This window comes from Trematomus bernacchii, unplaced genomic scaffold (genome assembly GCF_902827165.1).
Source record: "Trematomus bernacchii unplaced genomic scaffold, fTreBer1.1, whole genome shotgun sequence".
In the NCBI taxonomy this organism is placed as follows: domain Eukaryota; kingdom Metazoa; phylum Chordata; class Actinopteri; order Perciformes; family Nototheniidae; genus Trematomus; species Trematomus bernacchii.
Window position 1 is genome coordinate 237,830 of NW_022987710.1, and position 17,737 is coordinate 255,566.

At 41.4% G+C, this 17,737-nt stretch overlaps 1 protein-coding gene across 2 annotated transcripts in view; it reads right to left on the reverse strand.

The window, feature by feature from the left end:
* Positions 1-7,306: 7,306 nt before the first annotated feature.
* Positions 7,307-17,737, reverse strand: part of nfia (nuclear factor I/A) — a 114,911-nt gene continuing 104,480 nt past the window's right edge. For both annotated transcript variants that reach the window (XM_034140996.1, XM_034140995.1), the window contains one exon: positions 7,307-12,480. In XM_034140996.1, the coding sequence (XP_033996887.1) occupies positions 12,466-12,480 (15 nt within the window). In that variant the 3' untranslated portion in view covers positions 7,307-12,465. The remainder of the gene's footprint in view (positions 12,481-17,737) is intronic.

The following is a 17,737-nucleotide window of genomic DNA, read 5'->3' on the forward strand; positions in this document are numbered from 1 at the left end:
GTGTTATTATCAGAAGTTACTGTAAACTTTTGAATAATGTGTAGTTCATCTACTTTTAGTAGTAGTAGTAGTTTGTTTAAATGTTTTAATTATGTTGTTTTTGTTTGTAGAAGTGCATCATTCCTTGATTTATTGTAAAATGAATCTGAACTTTTTGATCTGTTATGATGATAAACTGAAGCAATTTCTAAATTAACCCAATTAACTGAGTTTTAAATCGTCCTACTTAGTTTATAAGGAAATTATGAAGAGGAACAAATTAAATGATTTGAAAATGATATCTATGTAGGTGCTGATGCTGTTGGCGGTTCTAGTGTTAACAGAAATGTAAATTAAATATGTGTAATGGCAAATGCCATATACGATTTTCTTACCTGGAATTCTGCCTTTTTGAACAGACTTTTTGATTGAGTCCTAGCTATATTGTCTGCAGTTCTAGGGTTAATATGAATCTAATATGATTGTCATCGGTCTAAATTAGATTTCAAATGATTAACTGTGTATGTAATGAAGATCATAGTGTGGGTTGAATCCATTTTCATAACCACTGTCTTTTAACTGATTTAAATGTGGAAACTGGGCTTATTCATCAGAATTTCGTATGACTTGACTTGACTTGCTTGACCTGAGCAATGACTTGACTTGACTTGACTTGACCTGAGCAATGACTTGACTTGACTTGCTTGACTCTCACCACAGTGACTTGGGACTTGCTTGATACTTGTAGGTCAAGACTTGAGACTTGCTCATGTAGGACTTACTCCCACCTCTGCTCAAAACCAAAAAACCTAATAAAAACAAAATTCCAACTCAAAGACACTCAGAGAGACGGTCGATAGAGCATTAGCATCTTTATTTTTTGTCATTGTTGCATAGGAAATGCACATCTTGCTTCCAGTAAATTGAGTCTGCGTGGACATCGATTCACTAATGGGGCCGAGAGAAATTGGCCAACACTTTACCAGTTCAACAGAAGGGAAGAACATAAAAAAACAACAACAAAAAAGTGACGCAGAAGAACTGACAGTCAGAGAAGTCAGTATCAATTCACATCTTCAGAACACAGAGGATGGACAACAATGGCAACAGAAACAACTAATGGAAACTAGTTAACATTGAACAAAAGTTTGACACCAAGTCGTGGATCGGTGCAACGGCGGCAGAAAACACCGCCATGTTCCATAAAAGAGTTGTAGAGGCACAAGGTTTAAGTCAGTTCTGGGTAAGCATGGAGGTGAGGGTGATGGTCAGGAGGTGATGGAGGAACCAAACCGGTTGTGGTGAGGATGATTGATGTTGTCTGGTTTCTGTGGGGATGTGGGCAGTGAAAAGGGTTGATGGGATACATCAGATCAGATGATGTGAATGTGTGACTCAGACTGCTGCCCGGTGATGCTCGGGGGAACGATCAGGATAAAGCTCTCCTCTCTCAAGATTGTCCTGGGTTAGCTTCAGTTAGCATCGCCTCCAGAGGGCTGAACCAAAGGCTATGGGAAATACCGTTGAGTTGATTGATTATCTGTAAATAGTGGTGCAATGATGACGTATTTTTGTAGGCCGACTCAGAAGTGAGCATTGCAAGGGCTCCCTCGATAAAAGAGCAGAAAATAAGCTCTATGGACAACACACATGTATGATACTTCAACCCAGTCTCACGGCATTTCGTGTTATTGTCACGAAATTAATTTAATCTATTGATTCGTGTTCACCAACACGATTTTCGCTTTTTTTTCGTGTCACAGAACGATTTTAAAAGCAATGTATTTCTATTGGTAGTATGTTTCGTGCCTGCACCACGTCTTTTTGTCCGGTCGGGTCTTGGAATACCAGAAGCTGTGTGGTTCATAAAAACATTTTCTTACTCAATATCTTACCCTAAGCCAGGGGTCGGCAACCTTTTTGATATGAAGTGCCATTAAAAAAAAAAGTTTTTATCAGCGTGCCGACGATCGTGAATTATCAACGGGGGGGGGGGGGGTGAAGAGCTCGACGCTCGTGAACTGTCGTGAGGGCGGGGGAGCCTCGCTGCGGGGGAGCAGTGTGTGGACCTGTCAGCGCAACTTACATTAGGGATGCTCCTATCGCCAATCCGATCCAGTGGGCGGGTCCTATGGGGATCTTCCATTTAAAGAAATGTTTAAAACTCAGTTAATGGGGCTCATTCACTGGCACTTCCACAAACAACAACCAACATAATTGTTACATTCAAATGAAGTACATTATTCAAGTTTACATTAACTTTGGATAATAACACGGGAGAAATGAGCTTTCTTTTCCTCTCTCCCCCTCTCTCTCTCTCCTGACAGCCTGTCAGTATCTCCTGCAGCTCACTGATCCAGTAATGAGTGACAGTGAAGAATAAATATATTTATAACTAGTTCCAGAGGTAGATAAAATAGCTAAGTGTGTAAAGTCTAACTCTTAGTGTGTGTTTTGCTCCGCTCACCGGTCCGTCACAGCGGGTGGAGCTGCAGGATTTCTGCTTCAGTTGCACCGCTATTTTATTGTCCTTTTCGGACACCTTAAAATACTGCCAGACTGGTGAAGCCATTTTGGCGAGCTTGTTTTGCCGCGCACAGAGAAAAGTGTCATGCGATCGGCTCTCGCGATCGGCATTTTTAGAGAGCACCGATCGCCACGCAAAAACTGCGGCATTTTTACAGTTCCTTATGGGTACTGCCATTTGTGAAGTGCTTTCCTCTGTGGTGAAACTATCAGCACTGCATTACGGAGGAAAGCGGCAGAAAGTCGCCTGGAGTTAAAGAGAGGTAGGTTACTGCAGGTAACAGGGAGACACGCTCTGGCGGCGGTCTGGTTCAGGATCCGAAAATAAAATTTAAATATTTTGCACACTTATTCCACTTATTCCTAGTGTGCCACTGGTTACGGTGCCGCGTGCCAATGGTGGCACGCGTGCCAGGGGTTGCCGGGGTTGCCGACCCCTGCCCTAAGCCTAACCCTAACCCTTTTATTTTAAATAGTATAATGACGGAGTTTTTTTGCCGTCCGCGAGGAAAAGAAATGGCTCAGAATACTGAAATCTGTATTTTTTTAAATCTTTTTTTCCTTCTAATTTGTTATTATTTGGTGCAGGCACGAAACGTACTACCAATAGAAATACATTGCTTTTAAAATCGTTCTGTGTGATACGAAAGAAATGGGGAAATCGTGTTGGTGAACACGAATCAACAGATTAATTTTGTGACTATAACACGAAATGCCGTGAGACTGGGTTGGATACTTCCCACATATAAACAGAACTCTGTGATTTCTAAGCGTAAATGCAATTGGTGCAAATAAAGGTAACATTAGGCTATAAACAAACTACATCAAGGTCGCATGAGTGCACATCACCACCGCTAAGATAAAGACGGAATGGTGTATTTTATGTTTTAGAACAAAAGGTGCAAATCTCTTTAGCTTGTGTTAACCACAGACCTTATTAAAGGCGATGAACCAAAAACACGTTAAAAAAAGGTGGACTTCAAGATTTTGTAGCTGATTTCCTTGATTGTGAAATGTATTTACTATCATATCATTGCATTTCTGTAGTGATTTTTTTTTCGGTTATTGGCTGACTATTACAAAGCCAATATATTTGCAATAAACTAATACTGCCCTGCATGATTTCACAGTTGAGCTATAGTTTGAAGAGCATTTCACATTTGAGGACTTTGAAATAACACCTTTAAGGCAAGTCACGGGTGCAAAGAAATGTTGGTATTGTAACTAGTACAAAAACCTTTTATACAATATCCTGCCTTCCAACAAAGATTTGTATACACGTAAAACCCTACAGCATTCTCTGGAAAATCTTTAGCTGTAACAAAAAGTAAACTTCACAAAAAACGAGTGGCATTGTCCTTTAACAAAACAGCCTGTTCAACACAACACCCAAAGTGTTCTGCCTAAAAGAGATGCACAAGTTTCAAAGAGCTGAGCTGCATTGACAGGCTGGAGAGGGAATCAGAGAGGAGCCACTGGAGGTAAGCTAGACAAGCCGATCGACCCCAGAGAAGAGAGGGTGGGGGGGGGTCTCCCAGGTGCTGGCTACCTCTTTCTCTTTCCAGACCTTTCTCATCATGGATGAGCGGCAGCTGGTTTGAAGTCTTTCCAAGGGAGACGCAGCGGAGGCTCGATGAGGAAGGAGGGGATTCTCTCCCGGAAAGTGCTGAGCACGGCAGCAAAGGCCGAGGCCATCGATCCGGTCTCCTGCAGGAAACTGCCTGGGGAGAGCCCCGCTGGTCAATGGACGGGGAAGGGAGGCTGGACCAGACGAGTGTTTGCTGATGTCTAAAGGTAGCTGGAGATTGTCAGATTGAAACCCTGCAGTCTGCTGATGGCCCGGGGCAGGCATCATGGTGGCGCACCCTCAGATCGATGACAATAACCCCACACACAGTAGAAGAACGGTGGTGGGGGTTTCATGTCAGGATGAAAGAGTCCCATGTGTGAGGATGAAGGGATGAAGAGGTGAGCAGAAAACGGTTTGAGGCAAATAGGGAGAGGTACAAAAAAAGATGAGAGAGGAACCAAAACAGTAACATAACAATCTGGTTTTTGTAATGTTTTTCTCATTTGTCATCGTAACAGTTTACTAGGCGATTATGGAAGAGCATGCAGTTATATCTTATGATTATTGAACATTAGCTATAATCAGAGGGGCCTGACAAACAGCAAAGGCTACTGGTGGTCAGAAATGTATAAACAATTACAGTATTCAGTATTCAGAAGAGCATTATAATACAGGTTTTCACAGGCACTACATTTGAATCTTTTTCAATATAATGTAATATGCTGGTTTGTTTTAAATGTATATTTCAGATTTTTTTATAACTTGTTCGGTCCATAGAAGCTGGGATCTGGAAACGATGGACTGATCGTAAAAGAAGGCAGAGGTTGACAGTTATATACCAAAGTCGACGTGGGCAGGCACACTCAGTGAGCTGCGTGCACGTGTGGATGTTTGTTTTTTCGTCAGTGCATAGTTCTCATGCAGATTAGACTGCTATGCTTTGATACGCTGTCAGGAAGCATGATAGTACAGTAAATTCAAATTGTCACATTTTCCAGCTAGCCTGCCATTCACTGGCTTGATTAACACTTAGCACCATGTAATGGTTTTGCAATATGATAAATAAATATCTTTGTAAATGAGCAATGACACTGTAGTTCATTACAGTTGAGCGCTGGAGAGCAGCTTCAGTGTTACCTTCGTCCTTTTGCAATGACTTTTCTTCATCTCACTAAAATGATGCCATTTATCCTCATTTGCCCACCTTGTCGCACTAGAGGATGTCTTCCTTCTGCTCCGTTCTGGTGCCAGAGACAACAGTGGAACTGGCGCTGTTTTCATTCTGTCTAGAGTGAATAAAAGCTGCTGTAAGCAGATTTCAGGTGTCACTGAAGCTCTCCCCGATCTTTAAACGATTGTTCTACCAGTGCTACATGTTCAGCATCGCTATGAACTCACATACTCAGGTCTTTAAAGTGATTAGGTGGACTAAAAATACCCTGGTCTAAAGCCTGAAGAATTCTGCCCCTCTTCACGTTCAAGCCGTTTCAGTTTGATTACTTCCCAACACCATCCAAGCCACAGACTCTGGTCTGATGGATATTGCTCAGGTGGTGGTGAGGTGGTTAATCTCCGCCCCAAATCATTTGGACAAACGTGAAGACAAATAAGGCGTTAGCACAAAAACGTAGCCTTTATTCAACCCTGTTTCCTAATGGAGCGGCAGAATTCCTCGAAGGCAAAATCAAAAGATCCTTGGAAATTACTAAGACAGTCGTCGACTCCAGCTCTGGCTCATTATACTAGTTTGACAAGCTTAAGGTCAGAGTTTTCTAAATGCGGGGTGAAGGGTGGAAGCTGCGGGATTCAGAGGCTCAGAGTGGTTTGTCAGATTTGTTTGTCAAATCATGAGAGTGTCAGAACAGGTCCCTGCTGCTGTGAGTTAGCATTATGCTGCTGTGAGTTAGCATTATGCTGCTGTGAGTTAGCATTATGCTGCTGTGTTGGTTCAGATGCTTGGTGCAGCAGATCGGCCTTAAGGCCTTGTTGCTCTCTGCTGAGCCTCGGCTTTGTGTGTCTGCTGTTGGTTTTGTGGATGAGGTGAACTGGGTGTAGTGAGCTACACACTCAGTGCCTCCACAGCCTCTATCACCCCCATCACCCCCACCGCCCTGAGCTGGGACTCTGCAAAGCCTTCACTTCAATAAGTCTCATTCCAGTGTGATAGGAGTTGTTGCTCATTTTTTGCCTTCTTCCACTGTTTGATTTTTTTCAATACCTTATTCGGTATCTTTGCATTCACTAGAATTATGGAGGTTTGAAACAATTTGGGAAAAACAACATGGGTTTGTAAGGAATGCAGATGGTTTTTGAAAGTGTGTCTACACTGAATGTGTGTCATCACATTTTTAGGTTTGTTTTGAGGCTGCAACATATTTAGTTTACTGTAGATCACTGACATTTGTTCACTGTTTCTCTAATACTCCTTTAATACGGTTTTTTGCTTTTTCTGTTTTGAGACTGCCTAACCATAACACCCTTCTTTGACCTAAAGACACACAAATATGTTGTTGAGTATCTTTGGAGAACCTTTATTCCAGCCTCTTGGGCATCTGGCATAACAGATATGCTCGAGTTTCAATCAATACAGCCCTCTTTACTGCCTGTGTAAAGCCACATTTATTTGTAGTTGCAACTGCTGTCAAATTGTTTCTGTTTTTGTCCAACCTGCATGTGTATCCTAATTGATTGTGTATTGAGATTTGTAAAAAAAAAAGTGTGTTTATTAATGATTATGTTGTTCTCAATTAAAATGTCCTTTGTTGTCTTCAATGATAGTTAACTGAATCTATGATGAAAATGATTGTTGGTTGCATCACTAGCTGTGACTCAACACATCCAGTGTAGTCCTGGACAGATGTCTAAAAGAGCAGCAGCAGAGATTCAAGTGTTCCTCCCATGTGGGTGGAACACTGCAATGTTCACATCAGAACATTCATAGAGTTAACAAACAAGATCTGCTTTTGTGATTAAAGCCATCAAACTGAACAGGATTGTAGACATGAACAGCCACTCTGACCACACTTGAAGTGTCCCTTATCCTGGTGACCTGCCCTCCCTCAGCCCTTTACCCTGCTCCATGAATGTAATGCAGTGAAGAGCAGCAGAGGATGTGAAGATGGGGAGATCCAAGTGGACCTCCAGGCTTAGGGGGGGCTGGAGGAGTAGGAAGAGGAGGAGGAGGTGATCTTTTGGGCCAGTGAAGAAAGAAACAGATGGAAAAGAAAAAGATCATGTTGCATAATCAAGCTGTTTATTTTCCTGCATGGAATGGTGAACACAAAAAAAGATGCCTAGATGCATTTATAGTAGGGGCATCCTTTGGCTGTCTCCTGCCTAAAACTAAAATTTTAAATGCATAAAAAACACTTGCTCTTCTTACCAATCTTCCTCAAAAGATGTAGGTTCATCAACACTAATGCAACAAATAACCTTCAAAACATACAGCATACTGTAACATCCATTTACAATGGTCTTATCACCACAGCGCCCTATACTTTTGAAGTACAGGAATATGCTATACCATCAACAGAGGAAATGTTCTTAAATACATATAAAAAGGAAAGCAAATAAAGAAAAAAATAAAGAAAATAAGGAAACTGGAAAGTTTTCAACTTAAATCCAGTTCCAAGAAACAAACCAAACAAGTTCTAGTAATGTGGCCTCGATACAAACAATCAGAAAATTCACGACACTAGTTTTTCCTCATTTTTATCAATGTTACAAAAGTCCTGCATTATAAAATAGGGCAGCTTTAAAATCAGTGTAATCAATAAAACTATACAACATACAAACACGTCTCCCAGGCTCTGCCTCCCGTCGTTAGAGCTAAGTCTTCTCTGCGTCTCTTCGCTGCTGTACCGGAACTAAATTACACACACAACACAACAAAAACATACACTGCCCAAACTATTGATTTTAAATTATTTTTCATTTTATCTTTCTTTAAAAAGGGTGCAATTGTGTCTTTATCTTACACAGAACACAGCCAAAAGTCTCTGATTAGATGCTAGGCTGTTTCACAAGGTTTTTGTGACACTTAAAAAAATGTCCGTGCAATTTTTTTATTCCCTTCGCTCTTTTTAAGCCCTGGAAGCTGTATTTTGTTATGTAATACTTTTTCACTTTTATCATTTGTTTCATATTTAGTGCAGAGAATTAAGGAAGTAATGCCCAACTCATGGCTAAAGGGTAAGCAAGAACAGACCAAACAAACATGTCACGCTAAGTAAAACACGCAACCCACACAAGTGGAACTACTTAACCATCACAGCTAACGGCATCACGTCGCTGTCTGATTCATTTGATAGACAGATAGAACACATAACAGGTAAACAATTGAATTACTAAAACCACTGCCAAGCAGGGCGGGGCGTGGTGGATATTTTGGACGTCATCAACATTTTTTTTGATGAACGGTTTTCTGCGCGATGGAGAAGAAGTTGGACTTGTTTAAGGCTTGCTTGTGAGCAAATAAACAAAAAACCTTTAGCAATAAGAGACCAAATGTAATATTGCCGCTATCTGGTAGATTATCAAAATAGGAAGGAAAGAAGGTGGCAAGGAAGGAAGGAAGTATAGTTCCCCTAGCAATGGTGGCTTTTAGCCTGGCTTGGGACCAACGATGGAGCATGATGCCTGTCACGTGCACGTTTACTTTGGTTGAAAGAAATGAGAAAGAAAAAAATAAACTAAACAATGTAAGACAAAAAAAAGTCTATGTGAGTGCAAGCAGGTATTGCATAATTGATGTCCTCATAATTCATTTCTGGGAACAAAAAAGTCCATCCAAACAGAATTTAAAAAAGGAAGACTTGAAAAGTTTGGGATGTTTGGAAATTGTAATAACAGAAATACATTTAAAAAAAATCATCCAATAAAACAAAGGATAGGATGAAGGGAGTGGGTGGGGTTCAACATGGTTTTCTACCAGCTAGTTTGCTTTATCAATTACTGGCATCAAAACATTTTGTGAAATGAACACAATGTCTTCACCCAGTACAGGGGCGGGAGATCAGTCTCTGAAGACTTGGCTTGGGAACCAAAGGTACGCCTGATTGGGCTAGCTGGAGAGGTGCCGGTTCACCTCCTGCTAGTTCCCCTCCGCTCTGCCACATCACTATTAGTACATGTCTGTGGGTCCTGTGTATTACCGGCCTATGTAGTATGTCATTGTAAAATAACACCAGAGAACTGAGAGAAGAACTGATTTCCCTTTGGGGAATAATAAAGGTTATCCTAATCCTAATCTTACTCTTTACATGAAAAATTCTCCCTTCAAATTGAAATTGAAATGTAACAGTTTGCAAACTGTTGTAGCTGCTAACCTGTCGGGGACCAGGGGAAAACCTGCTAGCTAAGCTGATCCAAACAACTTTAGCTGCTAAACTAAACTGCTGGAATTAGTGAGCAAACTGGCCAAGCTGATCAAACTGTTTAGGAGGCTAAACTTAACAGTTAGCTAACCTGACTCGAAAGTGTTTAGCAGCTAAACTGAACTGTAAACTAACCAAACTGTGTAGCTGCTAAACAAGCCATCAGGAACTACAGAGTGTCAATATAAAATAAAATGTTTGAAACATTATTTCTACCTCAAACCAGCTCTAGCTGTTATAATGGACCATTAACTAATGTTACAGTGTTTTTGCATCTTACTTTTATCTAACTTGAATGAAACATGTCAAGGCGCTACATCTGAGTGTTAGCCAACTGCTGAATATGTAATATTAACAGTGTGTTGTTTTTACATAAGATTTTCATTGCAGATGTCTATCATCTTTGTAACTGACATGGTGCTCATTTCACAAAATGTCACTGTGTTGTGGTCTGTTAAAGGTTACCTGGAGATGATTGACCTGGTTGTAGCTGGTGTAAACTTAACCTGTAAGGTCTGCATTATAACTGCAGGTGGGGGGGGGAGCAGTTCAGTTTATGCCTGCATCCTCTTAAAACTGAGCCATAAGTATTCTCGTAAACACATGCGTTCCTCTTCAAATTAAAACGCTTTGACATTTTTCTTTAGGTGTGGAAGGTGAATTGAAAAATGTAAATTAAAAAAGGGAGAAACAATAAAACAAGATTGTCCACGTTGGATCATGTGCAACCTCTCAGGACTGGACTGTAGCTCAAGGCACATTCATGAGGAAACATTTTTGTTCATGCATTTTGATAATGCACAGATGGAAAAGAGAACGCTTGGAAATAAAAGGCAGAATTAATCTGTTGCTGTACGGAAAAAAAGAAGGTAGGAGTAAGGGAAGAAGGTAGGAAAAAAAGACTGGAGAGATGTCAAGGAGCGAAGAGAGCTGGTTGTTTGTGAAGGAGAGCCATAATGAAAGGCCTCGACGGGGCCAAAGTAATAGACAGCTGCTGGCAAGTGCCTGATGTTGGGTTTACAATATAGTGTCTTTATCTCACTAACTACATCATCTATGGAAAAATGTGTCACTAACACTAGAACATGCAATTTTTTTAATTCTTTTTTTGTAAATCACTTAAATTCACTTTTGTTCGACACTGGATGGTCGTAAGTGTGTGTGTGCGTGTGTGTATATATATTTATATATATAGTATAGAAAAGAAAAAAAAAACAGTTGAATAAAATGGTAAGTTGCATGTGAAGCTCTTGGCTGTCTATTTGTGGACGAAAGCTTCCGGAGTTACCCTCTGCTCTGCCTCTTTATCGCTTAACCACACCCCCTGATTATACACTCACGGCCTATTGGCCAACTGCAGGATTAAGTGCTTTTGATTGGACGGGACCTCTAGGAGACCCAGCCAATCATTGGGCAGCCCGTCACCGGGGAACACCCGTCATAGATTATCTCGCAGAAACCGGAGAAAACATGATGACATTTCAGCTTAAATTGACTATATTTTCTCCTGATTTCGCCTCATGAGAAATTGAAATAGCTTTAGATTATGAAGTAAAATTATGTGCTCATTAAAACGAGTTAATCGCTTAGCGTCTTTTGCTTTTAAACAAAATGAAAAGCAGTCTTAAGCTGCAAGAAATGCTTTAAAAATTGATTGTTTAAAATTATATTTCTTTAAAGGGATCTTTGTTCTACCATGCTAACAGCTTTACAAGATGAACAAACAACACATAATAAACAATAAATGTGAATACAGCTCCCTCTATTTCTCACAAGGCTATGGTTTCTAGTTCAATGCTGTCTTGTTGTCTTTTGTACCCCAATATTTTAGAGTCCCAGAGGTGTGAGCGGACTAGGAAGAAAAATATAGTTTATATATACTTTTCAACAACTGTTTGCAATGAGCTATCTTACAAAGATATTTAACTTTCAACAGCTAGCCAACAAAATTGCACTTTCCTCATGATCAATATTCCACTGGTAAAATTAGAGTCACTCATCTCTCTCCTGTCTTCCTGCTGCACATCAAACACCAGAGCTCTCTGCCCACACCTGCATGTTGTAGCTCCACCCAGTCTGGTGGATGGACAGAAGAGGAAGAGGTGGAGACCAGCTGACATAACGGCTAAGATAGAAAAATCAATGAGCCATGAAGCTAAAGCCTCCCAGATAAACAAGCGTGGATCCACCAGCGTCTGGTCGCAACACTTCGACAAACCCCTGCTTCCCCCACGTTTTTGACCCCACCTTCAACTGTAATCCCCCATCCTAACCCTCCCAACCTTTCCTGTTTAGTTAATCTTATAACAGAGAAAGGGTGTTTGTGCACCATCTCCCAATCAGGTAAGCTCTTTCTATTAAGCACTGGTCCATGTCCTTGGAAAGAGCCTTGGTGACTTCCTTCCCCCCCTGACTTGCCATCAACCAGGGGCGAGGTCAAGTGAGGGTGAAGTCAATCCCAGGAGGTGTGTGAGGGCTCAGGTAAAGGGATGGGGAGTTTTAGCTGGTATCTCAGCCAGGTAACACATCCCCTATCGGACAACAAGTCCAAATGATGCACACATAGCAGAGGATGATGAAGGGGTAGCTGTGGTTTCTCCAGAGTGAAAGCTCTGTGGTTTTGAGTTGCGACGTTGCCAAAAATTCCCCTGCAGATTTTTCCTCTGGACTGGCCGTTAGGTGGGGGGGGGGGTCAGGGTCTGGCACTATAAATGAATATTGACATATGAACCATACGTCTACAAGGAAGTCTACGACGTAGAGTTTACAGAGCGGTGTTGAACGGCAGGTTTGCGGTGCGTTGGATCCGCTATAGCCATGCTGATGCTGCTGAGTCTGTGTATGGCGCTGGTGGGGGCGGAGTCAGGCGCAGGGGGGGGCAGAGGAGGGCTCAAGTTGCGGGACAAGAAAGGACTCTCTGATGCAGCTGGCCTCAAAGGTCAAGGTCTAGGAGGAGGCTGCAGCGATCTGTCGTTCGGTACAGGTGGGTGGGGGGGTGAGGGGCCTCTGGAGTCCTTATCCCAGGTACCACTGGAGAGAGAGACAGAAAAACATGTTCAGATGGAGTCTTATGGAGTCAGAAAGATATGTTCACCTGTTAGGGACTGTTGAGATTTAAACAATGAGCTGTATGCGTGGTAATTACCAATTGACATCAAAACACTTGCAAAGCATTAAATCGTGGAACTGGCATGAGTTTTATGAAACTGGATGTGTTAGCTTGTTGCACCATGTATTATTGGAAACATTATTAGGCACCCCTTTGCTCAAGACGATTTTCAAAAAAAGAGAAATATTTTGATATATAAATACATACACTACATCTTTAGTCCATAGTGGAGATTGTCATAAAATGTTTCATTAAATATTCATTTTCCACAGAGGATCAATTCTAAAGTAATCAAGCTCAAATTTTAATCCAAAGCACTTGAAAACAAAGTCAATGGAAAGAAGACTAGTATGTGCTCAAAAACTCTCAACATGTTCTGGTTTTCTCCTGATGGATGTCAGGGTTTGGTCATACAGTTAAAGAGTCTTTTTTAATGTATAGTGATCTCAAACACAACACCGTTTTTCCTGCCTTCAGTCGGGACATTACAACACGTTCTTCCTGTTTGAACCAAACTCTCCCTCCTTCTCTGTGCATGTGTGAGTGTAATCCATCTCTGATTGGCCACTATTGATTGCCAAAGGTGCATTGTTGATGTTCCATGAATCTCCCCCTCTTCTTCCTCCTCTTCCTCACTGCCCCTGCCAAGTTCAAGTTCATCCCCGCCTTACATCATGTCTGGTTGCCAGGGACAACCAGACGGCCCGGGACGTGACTACCATTGCCAAGGCAACCGCATCTGCCTCCACCCCCTATCCCATCCCACCTTCTTCGTCACATCCATCCTCTTCCTCCTCCTTTCCTTTGCGCACCAAGATACACACACACACACACACACACACACACACACACACACACACACACACACACACACACACACACACACACACACACACAGATCACACAAAAAACTATTGATTTGGAGTGAAGACCCTCACACAAACCTTTACACTATATCAAAAATAAATAGAATTAAGAAATCTGTTTTTACATTTCCAACGTCAAGTGAAAGTTTGTAAAAAGCACGTGAAGGTAAACAGTTACTTGTGTGTGTGTGTGTGTGTGTGTGTGTGTGTGTGTGTGTGTGTGTGTGTGTGTGTGTGTGTGTGTGTGTGTGAGTGTGTGTGTGCAGTAGTGATAGAGGAGAAGACTGGAAGGTTAGTTTTTAATCAATACAACTTGCTGACGCTGACGCTTTTCTACCTTGCTGCCTTGCTCTCCCTCTCTCTCTCTCTCCCCATGTGTCTCTAGGTGTCTCTTGCCCTCTTACTCGCTTCCTGCACTGCAGCTCCTCCCTCCCCTCTGTCCTGAGAAGACTCAGACAAGATGAAACTCTCACAGACCAGACGGTGTTTGTGTGTGTGTGTGTGTGTGTGTGTGTGTGTGTGTGTGTGTGTGTGTGTGTGTGTGTGTGTGTGTGTGTGTGTGTGTGTGTGTGTGTGGAGTAATGTTACCACACAATGGGCTGATGCTGACAGCTGCGATTCAGACTCTAGATACTCATCAAAGAAAAAGGAGCGAGGTGATAAAGAAGAGCTCGAGGAAGAAAAGACGGTGAATGAAGGAATTATTAACAAATTAGAAGGAAAAAAAGATTTAAAAAAATACAGATTTCAGTAGGCTATTCTGAGGCTCTGAGCCCCATTTCTTTTCCTCACGGACGGTAAATAAATTCCGACATTATACTATTTAAAATAAAAGGGTTAGGGTTAGAGTAAGAAAATGTTTTTATGAACCACACAGCTTCCGGTCTTCCAAGACCCGAATGGACAAAAAGACGTGGTGCAGGCACGAAATATACTACCAATAGAAATACATTGCTTTTAAAATCGTTCTGTGACACGAAAAAAATGCGAAAATCGGCTTGGTGAACACGAATCAATAGATTAAATTAATTTTGTGACTATAACACAAAATGCCGTGAGACTGGGTTGCATATTCACTACTGAACACCTCGCACACACACTCCTGAAAAACATTTTACTGAAAAGTTCTCAGTAGGGAATGTGCATGTGTTTCACCTACTGTATGTGTGTTAGGGGGATTCTTGCTGTAACGGAAGTCATTGTAATGAAACGGAAGTACCAAACTGCTAGTGGTCTCTCTGCTAGCTCCGTTAGCCCCGTTAGCTCCAGGCTGCTACAGGGGCTCAGCTGATACAGAGAACACAGCTTGAACTTGGACGCGTTTGTTGTGTTGAAATATCGCACTTATCTTATGGCTCTGCGGTTCAAACAGACCGTCCATGAATGCAGTTTCTTCCGTAAGTGAAATTCAAGCACTTTATTTCTTACTGGTCTTTTTATTCAGCTAACGAGCGAGACGAAGCTACATCTGTGCTAACGATGCTATCCGTAGCATACAAGTTAAAACATAATAGAGAAGTGTAAAACATTAAGAAGGATTATACTGTAGAACAAAAGACTTCTCGGTGAGGTTGGTAAAATAAGGTCATGCTTGTACATTAGTTAGTTTGCTAGTTAGCATTGTTATTGTTAATTTAAAATATCTATGCTCGACGATGCAGACAGCTATAGTCCAGGGTTGCCAACTCTCACGCATCTGGCGTGTGACACATGCTTTCACTCTCAATCTCACGCTCTCACGCTGCCCAACCTATTCTCACGCCAAAAACAAGATGAACCGGCGATCGTTTTTGGTTGGTTATTTACAATGTTGAGTTGACAGCTGCTCAAGCTGTCAATCCGCTCCCTCCCCGCCCCCACCACTCTTAACAACGTTAACAGACAGCAGAGCAGTGGGAGCCGGTTGGTCAATCCCCGACCCGTATTGCGCAGATCTAAGATCCAGTAGAAATGATAAAAAAGTAAAAGTCTGCTGCTTATTGTTCTACTAGGCCAAAATAGAGTCAAAGAGTATATGAGAGTGAGAGTGTGTTAATTAATATATTTGGCAGTTTGGAGTAAGTCTGTAGATTTGTTTGTGTGTGTGTGTTTCATGTATAGGCCTCTCACGATAATTAATTTTGTTGGATACATTTTCCCGGAAATTATTGCGATAAACGATAATATTGTCGGCACCGTTGTATGATCATTTTAGACCACTGACATAATGATGATATATAATAATAATTCAAGTACATCCTTTCAAACTGCTAGTCACATCCTCATGTAAATGACAATTTATCGAGTTCATTTTAATTTATCGTACGATAAGTCAATTATTTGCTTATTTGCGCGACAGGCACACAATAAAACAGTGGAAACAAACATGTGTTTGACTTTCATTAGTGAATGAAACTTTGTGCCCTTTATAGTCTGTGTCCAATATTGTGTATTTGTATATATTGTATATATATCCTATATATATGCTAAGGTCCCGCTACTGACATGATAGCAGTCATTTAGTGCGCATATGTGTAATTAAACCCATGATATCAAAATCTCACTCCAGCCAGGTACCCAAAGTTGGCAACCCTGGCATGGTCAATGCTTTAGGGACAAGGAAATGATTTGTTTAAATATTAGATATGACGTTATGTGTGCTTCTGTGACAATTAAGCTTATTCATTGCATTACATTTGTTAAATATGTTAAATATGTCAGCTTTCACATTTCAATATATTTAAGGCAATTATTATTTACATTGTGAGAATTGCTACCATTTGTCTCTACATATTGTCTGTAAAAGACGTGGTAAAAGTGGTTCTTGCAGTGAGACAACCGAACAGCATGACACTACAGTTGCACTAAGTTCTAAATAACAGTTGAATATTATTTAATAATAACATATATTTTAATGTTGATTTACTGCAGACTGTTCATTCATAATCTGATTATCTTTGTCGTAAAAAAGGAAAGGTTCTGGCTCAATTTCGGTTTAGTTAGCTTTTTAGCTTATTGCAGCTGTGCATGTTGCTAGCGGGTTGCTAGGCCACCGCTGCGCCAGGTGATGTAAACAAGAACACCTCCATAGACCAGACCAGACCAGGCTCCAGCCTACGGCTGCGGTCAGAGATGGGGTCGTTACTAAAAAAAAGTAATATATTACATATTACATATTACTTTTAAAAAAAGTAATATATTACACTACTTCGTTACTCTCTTCGTAACTTGTTACTTTACTCGTTACTTTACTCGCAGGGCCGGCCCGCCCCTCCCTACAGGCAGATCACGCAGACTGCTAAAGTTTCAAATGTTCTCTTTAGTTCAGTTTCCATTGTCGCATAAGACTGATCCAGATAGCTCTGACCATGGCTGTCCTCTGTCTCCTGCTATCTGTATTTTGCGCAGTATATCTCTGAACGATGCGATGGTGATTCCACTGTGCAAATGGGCAACATTTACTCTACTATGAAGGATGCTACAAGCCTGTCCATCTCTGCTTTGGTTACCGGTCCTCCAAATTCTAATTTGTGCTGATTCGGTCGGCGGCGGCGACTCACAACATCCTCACTCTGGGTTCGGGGGTCCTTAGCTATTAGCTTCACCTTAGCATGTGTTCTTTGCAGGTGTTTGTTGAGGTTTGACGTGGTGTTTGCAGCAGTGGATAACAGCTTCTGGCCTGGACACAGTTTGCACCTCACCGTCACATTCCTGTCTATTCTTCGGACGAACTCAAAATAATGGGCATACCTCCACCCCTCGAAAGTTATCGCTGACTCAGCCATGTTTATGCAGCACTGCACGTGAAGATGTGGACGTGCAAGTCGCGCAGATTACGTACATATAAACCTGCGGCGGAAACCCCTCTTGTCTGTCAGTGTGATTATGACTGATTTTATAAAAGTAACGAAGTAACGCGTGTCAGGGCAATGTTAGTAACTGTAGTGTGATTACTGAATTATAAAAGTAACGCGTTACACTACTCCGTTACCGACAAAAGTAATATTATTACAGTAACGCGTTACTTTGTAGCGCGTTACACCCAACTCTGGCTGCGGTGCTGTTTCTCTATAAATCCATGCTGAATTGGACCTTCTGTTTCATTCTTCTTCTTTAATGGCGACTTCCAAACAGAAGTATTATCGCCACCTACTGTATCACTGCAGCATTGTTCTTACTTCCGTTTCATTACAATGACTTCCGTTGAATTACAATGACTTCCGTTACAGCAAGAATCCCCCTCACACACATAGGTGAAACACATGCACATTCCCTACTGAGAACCTTTCAGTAAAATGTTTTTCAGTTGCGTGTGTGTGAGGTTAATTTTCAG